Below are 13,466 nucleotides of genomic sequence, written 5' to 3' on the forward strand. Positions count from 1 at the left end.
AAAAAAAAAAAAAAAAAAAAAAGACTAGGACTTTTATTTTAATTCCCCTTTCTTTAGTTCCTACAACTTCTCTAACCAAATACCACAGGCCCTACTTATGGTCTCTCCCCTCACAACCCCCCGACCTCCTATTTCTTCCTACATCATGGCTGCTATTCAAATTTCCTCGTTATTGTCTTAGTTGTAATGTTATTAGTTTACAAAGATTAGAGAACTGTGTATCAATAATTGGAAAATGCTAGTATATACTTGGCCTGGGGGAAAGAATCCTATTGCCATGTGGCTACCATGGCAATCTGGGCTGAGGATCTAATCTGAGCCATGGAACAACATCCAAGACTTAGCTTTCTTATTGCCAAAGCAAAGAAAACAACACTATCACCTCCACTCCTAATAACATATGTCCTCCAGCAAGGTCACATCTAATCCTTTCCAAACAGTTCCACCAACTAGGAACCAAACATTCAAATGCATCTGTGAAGAAATGATTTTAAAAAGAGATATAAAAATCAAAACCTCTTACACTTAATGATAATGCATATATTTTCAACCAGTTTCTTCCATCACCAGACTTCTTTTTTCTTAAAAGAAAAAAATCATAAATTTTCTAAAATACTATCCAAAATGCTATGCGAACCTTATTTGTGGTCAAATGGTTAGTCCATAAGGAAATTTAAAAGCTTAAAAGTATAGGAGAGAAGTCTGAATTTTAAGGAAGATATATATTGAATGAGGGGCCTCATATTTCTGACAGATTCCCCACCTGATGGGCCAATCAACATGAGAGCCAGAATAGGCCTGCCCTAACCTGAGGACACTGGAGCCCTTCAGCCTTGCCAGGAGTCCTGGCAAGCTTTGTAGACCTGAACTTGAGGTCTGTATAAAACTAATGCCCAGACCAGTGTCAGCATCATACTGTTTTTTGTTTATTTTTGCCTTTTTTTTTGGCATGGTTTTATAGTGTCTTATAATAAAGACACTAAGTACACAGAGACTGAAGGACTCCAGCATACCACTGCCTGAATGTAAATAGACTAACTTATTTCCTTCCTAGGCATTTGTCTTTAGAAGTCAATCCTCTACAAATACTCTAAATATACATATAGACTGAGGATGTTCATGTGAAAGTAAAAATGTATACAGGATGGTACGAGTGACTCATACTATCACCAGGTTGTACAAGTTCTCTTCAGAAGACACTAATCAACTCAAAGAAAAAAAAAAGTCCGTATAAATCTTAGAGGCAAGAAGCCAGTAAAATTGAATTTCTGTCTAGTTTAATTCAACAATGGAAAAGTCAGCCATTAAAAGGCAGATAAACTTCCCTTTGTCCCCCTCTTCCTGAGAAACTTCCAAATGTTGAAAATCAATTCCTTTTGTCTTCTTGTTATTCATCTGCTACAAATTAAATAGAAACTCTGGGCATGGAGGGAGTCCCGCAGGGTCTTTCATCTGCAGAAAAGCCTGCTACAAATTAAATTCTTACTCTCCCTCACAAATTACAGATACGTAGTGTAGTAGACCATTGATTTATCAGTCTGTGCCTTTGCTAGTTCGGATTTGTGAGACTAGCTAATTGCAGTCTTTTATCTGGAGTTATTTTGGAGTTGAAGATTGTGTGCTATATTAGTTAAGATGTTACAATTCTATGCTGTCCTGACTCTGTAGGCCATATTTTTTTTAAAAAAGCACTCTGTCACATTTTAGTTGATTTACTTATCAGTTCCTTGAATCTTTGGGCCCCAAATGAATGCATGGGTGTGGGTGTGGATGTGCAGAAATCATTAGAGTGGAATAATACTTAATAATATTACTCAGAGAGCAATGTTATGTTAAGACCACCATAATGGTTATGATAGAAGTCATGAAAACAAAGATTATACGTAAAATCTTTTAGAAATATTTAAAGCATGCAGACATTACTTTGGCATTGGACTTTAGAATTTCTTACTAAAGTGATTGTAATGCCAGGAGTCAATATGACTTTGGAAAACATGAATGTCACATTAGGCGTTGGGGTGATGGCTCAATTGGTAACATGTTTGCCCCACAAATAAGGACCTGAGCTTGAACTCCCAGAACTCATGTTGAGCTGAACAGGATAGTCCAGCAATCACAACATTCTACTGTAGAGATGGGACATGGAAACAGGAGAATCCCCGGAAGTTCACTTCCCAACCCATGGGCAGAGGTGAATAAGAGGCCCTATGTAAAACAACACAAAAGGCAAAGAACAACGTCTAAGGTTACCTTCTGACTACACGACCTCTAGCAGGGCACAGATACACCCTCATTTACACACACACCATACACATGGATCAAGAGACTTTCACATTAAGTTTCAATTACCAAACACACCACAATGCAACTTCTCAGTTAGAGAACTTTCAGATCAGCCCCAGGTCAGTCCACCAAAGCCTGGATTTTCGACATACTGTTCTATGTTGTTCCCAGCGATCTGTCTAAAGTCCATTCTCCATTTGAGTTTGTGAATTTCTGAAGTCAAAAACAAATGTTCTATCTTTTCTTTACAAAGAAAAAGAAGCCCTTACCTCACTGGAGTCTTCCTGCTGGTTGATGACTGCTAGAGCATCCTCTGCTGCCTGCCTCTTCGCTTCAGCCACCGTGCGTTCCATCTTGGCTCGCTCTGTGGTGATCATGTCATGGGCTTTCCTCTCTGCCTCAGACACGGCTTTCTGCAGTTCTGTCATTGCCTGTCGCTTCACCTCATTCACAGCCTCCTCTGTGATACCGAGCCAAAGCAAAGAACAGAATATCTCTGGGTTAGCTCAGCACTCCAAGGACCTATGCCTTAACAGAAGTTCATAGATCAAACCCAGCTCCTATCCAAATGGCTGGACAGTTTTGGCTCTCTAAAGAACAACCTGATCTTTTAAATTCATCTAGGAAATCAAAAATGAGAATTCTTTTGGCATGGCCTTGTTGGGAATATTTTTAATCCTTATAAATTTACTTAACTTTTCTCCCACAATAATGCCTCCAGAAATGATTCTGGGCCCCATTAAGAAGCAAGAATGCCCACAATGAGCTTGGAACTCATATGTCTTATTCAGATGCACAAGGAACTTGGTTTACAGCCAGACATGGTGAATGCCTATAATTCAGGAATTCAAGGCCAGCCAGGGCTACACAGTAGGACCTTTTATATGAAATAAATAATGAAAAAGATGGTGCAGTTTAACATTTTCTTATCATTTCTTAGATAATACAGATATGTGCTTCTACAGTGCAAATAATACAGATCTTTTTACGGGAACCTTGCCATTTCTATGTTTTAAGATGCTCTTACTGGGTCTACTTCAAACGTACACACAGTAGCTTGGTACAACCAACTGTTGCACTGGACAGACAAGAAGTCACACTTCAACCCACCCAATCAGACCTAACTGAAAACCTACAAGGTGTCCAGTTAGCTTTACAGTCTTGGCTGCAGTTGAGGTGCAAAGATCCAACCAATGTTCAACAGAAGATTGACAACTAAAACAAGCACTTTCCATTTTTTAAAAAAATTAACTGTTCAAATTAACAAGGGAAAATATCCTCCTCGTGAATTAGTTTATCTAATTTTCATCTTTATTCAAAGCAAGATGACAATGATTAATTGAAAATTTAATAAGCAGTAATTATTAACTTGGCAAACCTACTACCAATTAACACTCTATTAAAACTAATTATGACATGTTTTATTCAAGTGTTTGCACTTAATTGTTTCACCCACTTAAAAAGCACCTTAATTAAATGTTCTGTTTAATTAAAAACATAGATTCCTAATAAAAATGTTTTACTGTAGATGAAAGTTTAAGAGATGCAAGTCCTCTCAGGGTTTTTTAAGTTCCTGTGGCTGATTCTCCAGTATGTGACCTCCAGGCCCTCTGAAGTCCCTTCCTGGGACTCAGTATCATGCTTTCTGTAGCCTCTGTCACTTAGCACCATCATCCGTAAAGAACCTTCAGTGCATATAACATGTGGTTAAAACTCAAACACTATACTATAAAGGAGGGATCCAGATTGGAAATGTTAACTAAACTATGAGAAGCCTCTGTTAGCTCCGGCAAGGTATGCACTTCAAATGTGGATGGAATCAGTGCATTGTACACAGCTCCCAGCACGTTCTTCACCAAGAGGCAAAAGCTGCCTTTATTACCCTATCATAAATGACTCAGAGCACCAGGGAAGCACTGCCCTTCTAACCGTATAGGCAGGGTCTAATTTAGTTTGAATATTCAAGGTGAATTAAAATTCTATCTAAGTGGTAATACAGGACAATAATTTTTGCTTAGGATCAAAGCGGTAGCTTGACTAATTGTATATGCAAATCAGGCAATTTATATTTAAATTATGCATTCCTATTCTAATCCCACAGGCATATACAGATCAGCAAAGAGAATTGGTAGGACATTTGCAAGGTGCTTGAATATTTATTACCAACTGCAAACATTCTCTGATCCTTTGAAATGAAATATACTGAAGAAAACATTCAGTGACAATTTTAAAACTACTTTTATATTTGTTTTCTCCCCTTCCGTTTTGTAAGGATCCTTTGTAACTTTTGAGTTCATTTGTTTTCTTTGCTCTTGCTTTTAAAAACACAACTTTTAGAGAAAGGTGGAAGTTGCCACTATGGTTTGTAAGGGCTTATAATCTTTTTTAAAAATGTGAATTAAATATCATTAAACTATCATTGGAGCAATATACAGAATTTACATAGGGTCTTTCTTGTGTGTGTGCACAATTGTGTGTGTGTTTATGAGTGTATATTAGTGTGTAAGCTATTTGTGTGTTTATGTATTTTGAGTGTATGTGGTTTGTGCTTATTAGTATATATGTGTATGTATATGTGTGGTGTGTATGCATATTTGTGTGTGTTTGTGTGCATGTGTATGTTTGTGTTTGTGTATATGGGTTTTTTGTGTATATTTTTTGTGTATGTGCATGTGCATGTATGTTTGTGTGAGCACTTGTGTATGTGTAGGTTTGTGAATGAAGTATCAGGATAAAAACAGAAAGGATTACTATTTTTTTGAAATTTTTTATGCAAGTTTACAACCATTTCAAAATAAAAATGGCATAAAAACTGGAAAACACTATTACAAATATTTACTTTTATAATTATGATTTCTGGGACTGGGGAGATGGCTCGGCAGTTGGGGCCACTGATTGCTCCTCAAGACAGCCCAGGTTCAATTCCCAGAGCCAACAGGGCAGCCCACAACTGTGTGTAACTACAAGATCTGACACCCTTACACAGACATACAAGCAGGCAAAACACCAAATGCACATAAAAATAAAAGTAAATTAGTTATAATTGTAACTTCCAATGAGGACAATCCAATGATTGTATTACATAAAAGTTGTACTGAATGAGAGTTGTATATTCAGCATTTTAAACGCTGCTTAGTTTTCTTCTGCCATGAAAATGACACGCAGTACTTTCATGGCGAAAGCACCCTTTATCGCTTTCTCTTTTAAAAACAGTAGGCAGGTTTGGTTATTGGTTGGGGGCTTTTGTCATTGTTGCTCTTTGGTTAGGTTTTATGAGATGGAGGTCTCATCATGTAGCACAGGCTGCCTCATTTTTGCTCCATCCCTCAGTCTTTTAAGTACAATGATTACCGGTGTGAACTATTAAGCCTAGCTATGGATTTTGTTTTGTTTTTCTGCATACAAAGTTAAGTTTGAGAGTCCTTTCCAAGTGTAAGAAGCTGAGTGTAGATGGCCATCTGACTGTGGAATTCTCATGTGCTGGACACTTGGATACTCATCAGGAACTCTACCCCTTGACACTCACTGTGAAGTCCACACCTGCTTTTTAAGAAGTCTGCCTAGGAAAATCACATGATCACTTCACAGAGATCTTTGTGCTAAGGTGCCATCCACACCTTAATATTCAGCATTCATCTATAGAAAATTAGTTCAGACTGTTTGATGTGATGAGTAGGTACCACAGTGAGAAAGGAACAAGCAATATCATAGAATGACAAAGGGTGTAGATGAAAGATACGTCTAAAAATAACCTGAAACTCTCCTGGCAAGGTTCCCTCCATCTTCAGCATTGCATGGACATAAGGGAAACAAAATTGTTCTTTCTGAACTTCTGAGTCCCATGAACCTATACTACATCAAGACTAGGCTCAGAATGCACAGAGTATACTGGGAAGGAAACATAATGGAGGATTCCATAGATTCCCATATGTCAAATAAGAAAAACAAAGGACAAGAAAAAAACTCAACTTTGACTCTGTGGAAAATACAAAGTATGCTTCTGAATTGGCCATCCATTGCTTGCTGCTCCCTGGAGGAATTCCTTTATGCTTAGCTATTTAATCTGACTTTCCAGGAAAGATTGTATATTCAAGAAAATCTGTTCTTACTTATTAGCAGATAACAGCAGAGGGACTTTGGATTACACAAGACTTCATAGTCAATATTCCTTAGGAACAATCAAGAATTTAACTTAAATATAGGTAACGAAAGGAACAGAGAAGGACATTTTCCTAACACAGAAACTCATCCTTTCCTTTTCCAAAATGACAATTCTTTGTATCTCTTATTGGAATGGCAGGCCTTGGATGCTCAAAAGTGGTTTTGAAAGAAAGAAAGAAGCAATGGGAAAATACAGCAATTTCTAGGGTTTGGCGGGGGGCACTTGGCAGGTTAGTAACAACCTGGGAGAACCCTGAGACTATTGGCACAACTGGGTATATATAGCATGTGTATATATATATATATATATATATATATATATATATATATATATATATACATGCATAGGGGTGGGGATGAATGTATTTATTATGAATGATATAGGTGAGCACCTACATCGTTTCAGCAATTAAGCCAGAGGATCCGTTGGCTTTGTAGGAAGAACATGTGAGAGTGCTTTTTAGCACTAGCTCTGAGCTTTGAAACACAATTCTATCAGACTTGAGAAACTCGTTATCACCCTCACAAAAAGTAGTATTTCTTAGCTATTTTATACAACACATGGATAAAGTACACATGACCAAATATTCACCAAGTGGTAAAGAGCCACAAACAGCTGAATCCAACCAAAATCTAAAATGTCTTCTGCTAAAAAACAGTAATAACAGCAACAAAGACCCTTTCCCAAGGCTTAGCTTGGCCAGCTATGTGTGGCTGGAACTGGCCCCAGCCCTTCTCAAAGAGAAACTGTTTTAACAGTTGAAGTTTTATCAGCTCAAAGACACAGTTAACATCTGTTCTGTGTGTAATCGTAGGCTCTTGAATGAGGCTTATCTTTGTTCTCCTGAGTTGGATCTTTAAAGGTTTCATGCTTAGCTGGTGCTCCACAGAGAGTCTGCCAGCTCTAACCTTTAAGCTCAATACCAAGTCACAGGAAGCTTCAAATCTACTATGCACAGCAACAGATAGCAATGGGAGTGAATGAACGGTGTGTGTAAATTAAAGGCCCAACCACTCTGTTGCTCAACGTACAAAGGAACTTAGCTCTGCTGGCTTAATATTAACTACTGCAGAAGACTGATTTTAATACCAGACTGTAACCAAAGAATAATGATCCTTCCAAAGTTCCTAAACAAGTCTACTAGATTAGGTTCGACTTCAGAATGTAGAGAAAAATGCTGATGTATGTAATTTAATTCCTAAAACACTGGATTTCTTCCCTCATCAAAGAAAAACTCTATGCAAGCTAAGACCTCCTGTGCCAAAATTTCACTCTGAAACCATTACAGATGCTACAAAAGGGGGGGGGAGGGGAGAAGGTTATAAAGGAAACATGCCAGTCTTTCAATTATAATGGCACTAACAGATGCTATGAAAATAAAAACTATTTCATGTTTTAATCAGGCCAGGTTTGAGAATATTAATGAGGGTTTTTTTTTCCTTTTAGTTTGTTTTGTTTTGTGGTTTTCACTCTGTTTTGCTTTGCTTTTGCTATTGTTGTTGTTCGCAGTGAAGTCCTCTCTTGTCACTCCTCACATCACAGCATTAACAACTGCACACAGCTGCCAGAACACTAAACTCATGTTTTTAAACAATTCTTACCAGCTTTCTTCCAGATCTCCTCTGGCACGTATCCAGACGCAGGCCTGTGAAGGAATTCCCGATGAGCATCTATGAAAATGAAAGGAGACGGTGGAGAGAAGAGGAGAGCGCCGTCAGCACACCATGGCCTTAGGCAGAGTCAAGCCAGCAACTCCACCTCTTGGCTTCCGTACAAAAATGCAGTTTTAAGAGGTTGAATATTTCACTTCAAGACAATGCACAAAAATAGGAAAACTAGTCATCAGAACTCAAGGAAAGGATAAGGTCATTGGCCCAAATGAATCAGGCACTCATACCCAAAGCATCACTTCATGATACAGTGTGATGCCTGGGACCAGGCTTCCCAGAGCTTTCTCATGGTGATGATTCCTATAGGTAAACTTTGTATGGATTAAGGAGGTAATGGTTGGTGACTTTCTTATCAAAAGTGAAATTTGTAGTTTAAAAATCAATCATATGGTAAAATAATTCATACAGAGTGTTGATTCTACTAAAATAGATAGCCAGAGAGTCCGACTCCGGGGCTAATCAGCTCTCACACTTATTTTGTTAACATCTTATTGTGCATTAAAACTTTCTCACACATTATGTTACATGAGATTGAAAAAGATGGTTGCCAGAAGGTATTAGAGGCGATTTGTGGGCACTCAGTCCATCAGTGAGAACTCGGCTCACGTTTTGTCCTGAAAAGGACATGAAGCTCTGTTTCTGTGTTTATTATGTTTTCAGATTTTAAAATTTTGAGAAAAGAAAGTTGGCACAAGAATGCTAACTTATCAAATAACACATGCATATAAAAACTATGAACATTTAATATTTCTATGCTCCTAGAAAATAAAATTTGTTATGGTCTTCCCTAGTTAAAATATAAATATTCAACAAACATATTCCATACTGAATCTTCAATGTAAGCCTATATATTCAAACTCCACTTATTCCTTATGCAAAACAAGTGTTCCATATTGGATTTTTAATGCATGCCTATGTATTCAAGGTTTATTTATTCCTCTTGAGTGGTAGAATTAGAGACAAGTACTACTACATCAGAAATCAGACTTCAGAAGGATTAAGAAAGAGAATAATCAATTGAACTTTTTAAACTATAATAATCAATGAGTTAGAAATTTCAGCTGAAATTGTATCATTCATATATATATATATATATATATATATATATATATATATATATATATGAACTTTCAAAAAACAAACTGTCCTTTTTAAAAAAGCTTTGTTTAAGACAAGAAAATTTTGTCCAGTTTCCTATAGTTTATGGAGCTAAAGACGAAAAATGACAGTCAATTTAGCTAAGTCATTAGATATGAATGTTTTAAAGATATGCAAATCTTTGCATAGTACATAGACTATCAGTGAGCCAGAACACTAATTTTTCCTAGGTAATTTTAAAAAGCCTATGGTAATTTGTTGAAAGATATATCAAATGCCTCTGTTCTATCTTGGCAATGTTTCTTTCAGTAATATTTCCAGTATAAAAGATTTCTTTTACAAAGTTTTCATTACAATCTTGCAACTACTTAATAAGTTTTAAAATAATATGTAATATATATTGTTAATACTAATATATAATTATATGATAATAATAAGTACTATACTCATGAGTTGTTATTGGAATTGCTCATTTTGTAAAGTATCAACAGTGAAATGCCTTTTTATTTAAAAACTGGTTTTTATTTTTGTTGTTGTTGTTGTTCTTCAAGAAAACTAGATAAAATTATTTGGTGTACATATGACTTAGAGAATATATGATGCTGCTAACAAGTTCTTCAAGCTTACCTTTTGCACCACCTTAGCTGTTTCCATAGGGAATGTAATGTGGTCAAGTTCACATGCAGCATGTGATACAGTGATAATCAGTTTCCCATGGAACAAACATTAAAGACTTTTTCATAGGATAAAATGCTTTTGCTTAACTCTACTTGGTTGCATAACAACAGATCTGTAAAGTCTATAGCCAAAAATAAAATCTGATACCTGAGTATCAAAGTAGCAAGGGCTTCTTTTTGCTTTCATTCTTTTCATTTAGCAGATTAAACAAAAGTTCAATAGTTTAAGAACTATCTTTTGGTAAATAAGCAAGCATTGTTATAAACAGCAGGAAAGGCCACATACATGTACTGTCCAAAGTACAGACATGAAAGATAGTAATTACTAGTTCTACCCAGCACAAAGAAAAGTGAACTAAGACTAGAATCCAGTGGAAACAAATTTGAATTTTGGCTACTATTCACTCTGGGGCATCAGACTAGTTGATTTCTCCATGTTTGAGCAGTCTCATTTTTAAACTGAGGTAACAGAGCTATACTCTGAGGCAAAAGGAGGGGTTACTATCACTGCTTATCTTTATCATCATCAACAGTGAGTAAAAATATTCTTCATAAGTAACTAGGATGCAGAAAACACTGCAGAGATTGTGTTTCTCAGTACTTAAACCAAAAAGCATACAACTTTCAAGAAATCAGAATCTCTGGAAAAGTTTGCAGCATGCAAATACACCCCAAAATATTGAACTGTAAGAATACTGTTTTGTATGTTGGATTGAAATTATTCCTATAAGTACCAATTCACTGTCTTTCTCCTTGGAAGCAGATACTTAAATTACACAAATGAAATTTTCATGAATGTTACTTAACCTTGTGAATATTTATACCCTAAATTTCACTCAAATTATTTAGGGCTCAGTCAACTTTTCATCATCCATGTGCTTTGCAGTAGATATCTTGCTATACTGCACTGGAAAGCTATGCTGTATCTTTGGCTACATTTCTCTAAATGACACATCTTGGTATCCACAAAGACCCAATTCCTAACCAAGAAATACTGATGCCATTTGTGAAAAGCAGCTTTCATAATCCTAATTTCTAAAGGAGTTTTTTTTTTTCAAAGTAGTCAAACTTACACACACACACACACACACACACACACACACACACACACACATTTTGCAGCATCATCTCCAGTTCTAAGTCATGGCACTTTTGTTGAACATCTGAACTAACAGGAAGAACAGAACAGTCAAATGGGTACTCCTCAGAATCTATTTGCTTTCATGCTAAATATTAAAGGTATTACTTAACAGGCTAGAGAAACCACATAATTAATACATTTAACATATCTTTTGATTAAGTAGTTGCAATTTCGAGAGTAAGTATCTTCTGATTAAGAAGCAATGTCTAATTGAGTAGTAGAAGCTATGTAGGCAAAAGGAGCTTATGAGACAATAAAAAAAGAAAGAAAGAAAAGAAAAAGAAAAAGAAATCCTGACACTGATACATAGGGGAAAAGAGGTAATATTTCTATGACTTAACTGTCAAAATTCTGGCTAACCTAGAGAGAAAAATTCTAAGATTCTATAGCTCCTTCTAAAGAAGTTTATTTGCAACTACTAACTTCTTTTTAAACTATCTTTAAACTAGCAGTTGCTATAAAAATGAATATTTCTTCTAAAATTTAACAGTAGAAACAGATAGGAAAATCAATCAAGACTGAATTTCAAATGTAAAGTATGCACACAATATGAGAACACTCCTTTTAGGTTAACTTTCCTTGCTTTGAAGTACAAATTGTTTGGAGGTAAAGGGAAGAAGAGGTGGCAACCCCCGGAGAACAACAGACACCTAATCAAGAGAAGGAGCTGTGTTTGCATGAAAGGAAATGTTAGAAGAAAAGGGAAAGAAAAGAAGTGGTCCATGATATATGAAGGAGGTGGGAGATGCACTCCACTTACGACAGAATGGAGACCATTGGATACTAGATACAGCAAGGGCCGCCATCAATATACATGAAGGGATGAGCTGAGAGTCTTTGGAGAACCAATGTGACCTCATCTGACCCAGGACAGCAATGCTCAAAGCTTGGCAGCACCTAGGCATGGCCTTCATCCTGTAGTGGGCAGAATGAGGCTGTGATCATGATCATATCTATTACAGAGATTATTAAGAGAAAGAATAGGTTAAGTGATTTCATCTTCACAAATGCCACGTTTGGGGTTTCTTAAGGGTAATAAATTTAGAGATCCCAATGCTGTCTTTTAGAACCCCCTACAGAGCCTCAAAACTAGTTGCTGCTTCCCAATATCCATCTTTATCAATAAGCACACCTTACATTCTGGGAAGAAGCATCTTTTTATATTGAGGACATAGACATATTTACTTTGCAGTGTTTTAAATACACTATCATTTAAAAAAGCAGATTTTAAGAAATAACAGGTGTTTTCACTAAGAGCTGTGCTTTGTGGTCATGAGATGAACTTTATGATTTGTTTACAAAGAGTTAATACAAGTATATAAAAATCCAAATTTTGCACACAGCTCTGTTCTGAGCAATTTGTTTATGTTTTTTATGTTCTGACAGTAGAGAAACTGAACATTGAATGTTTCTTTGGTTGAGAGAAAACTATTTTTCTATAGTCACAGATTATACCTTATGTTTAAGGCAAAAATCCTTTTTTTAAATGTCTCTGCCAATAAAAACTATGCTTGGATATATTTTTGTAGCTGAAAAAGTATACAAGAATCGACTATCATGTTACAAGCTTGCATGGCAAGTCCCCTTCCCCCTCAAAAGAGTCCACTAACTTTTGAAGATCATCATAATATTACTATTTATGTATGTCAGATACTACCCTTTTTTACTTTGTATGCCACTTAATACTGGTAGAACTACCTGAGACCTGTGCATTCATTTTGGAGATGAGGAAACAGAAACACAGTGAAGTTTGTGATGTGACAGGACTCCCAAGTGTAGAAGGAACCAAGAACTTAAATGAAGAATCAACTTAGAATCTGCACTTTAAGCAGTCTGGATAAGATGCCCAGAAGGAACATAGTAATTCATTGTTGCTATGACCATACACACCTGGCCAACTGGGTGACTTTAAAGTATGACCTCCTTAGTCATTTCAAGAAACTCTTGAAAGACTGACCTTTTAATGAAAGACCAGTCTTATTTTTTTCCTACTTAAATCAACCAAAAAACTAATTTCTGCTAAAAGCTCTTCACAGAACAAACACAGAGGCACTTTCTACATCTCTACCTTGCTATCTCAATATTTTTTCAAAAACACAAAGAATTAGTGTATCAAACTTCAGAGCTCCATGGATTAGTTTCCTGATGTTAGCCTTAAACTCACCATGAGATAACTTTTAATAAAACCTTTTGTAATGAGTTTTGAAATGTTCTTCAAAACAAAAGAGGTATACAGTGAACTGTAGAAACACTCTAGAATATTTCCAAGCAAGTAAAAAACAAAACAAAACAAAGTAATTTAAAGAAAATAAAATCTTAGGATCCAAAAGAGTAATCAGTAAGCAGCACAGTACAAGGAAAAGGTACACAGGGAAGGAAAGGTACTCAAACATGCAGGGACAGGGAAGGAAAGGTACTCAAACATGCAGGGACAG

General features: G+C 36.2%; 1 protein-coding gene across 8 annotated transcripts in view; it reads right to left on the minus strand.

Annotated features, from left to right (window-relative positions):
* Window positions 1–13,466, minus strand: part of Runx1t1 (RUNX1 partner transcriptional co-repressor 1) — a 154,548-nt gene that overhangs the window by 13,873 nt on the left and 127,209 nt on the right. For all 8 annotated transcript variants that reach the window (XM_031366578.1, XM_031366574.1, XM_031366577.1 and 5 more), the window contains 2 exons: window positions 8,047–8,115; window positions 2,553–2,743 (listed from right to left, as the gene is read on the minus strand). In XM_031366578.1, coding sequence (XP_031222438.1) covers window positions 2,553–2,743; window positions 8,047–8,115 — 260 coding nt within the window. The remainder of the gene's footprint in view (window positions 1–2,552; window positions 2,744–8,046; window positions 8,116–13,466) is intronic.

This window comes from Mastomys coucha, unplaced genomic scaffold (assembly GCF_008632895.1).
Source record: "Mastomys coucha isolate ucsf_1 unplaced genomic scaffold, UCSF_Mcou_1 pScaffold14, whole genome shotgun sequence".
Lineage (NCBI taxonomy): Eukaryota > Metazoa > Chordata > Mammalia > Rodentia > Muridae > Mastomys > Mastomys coucha.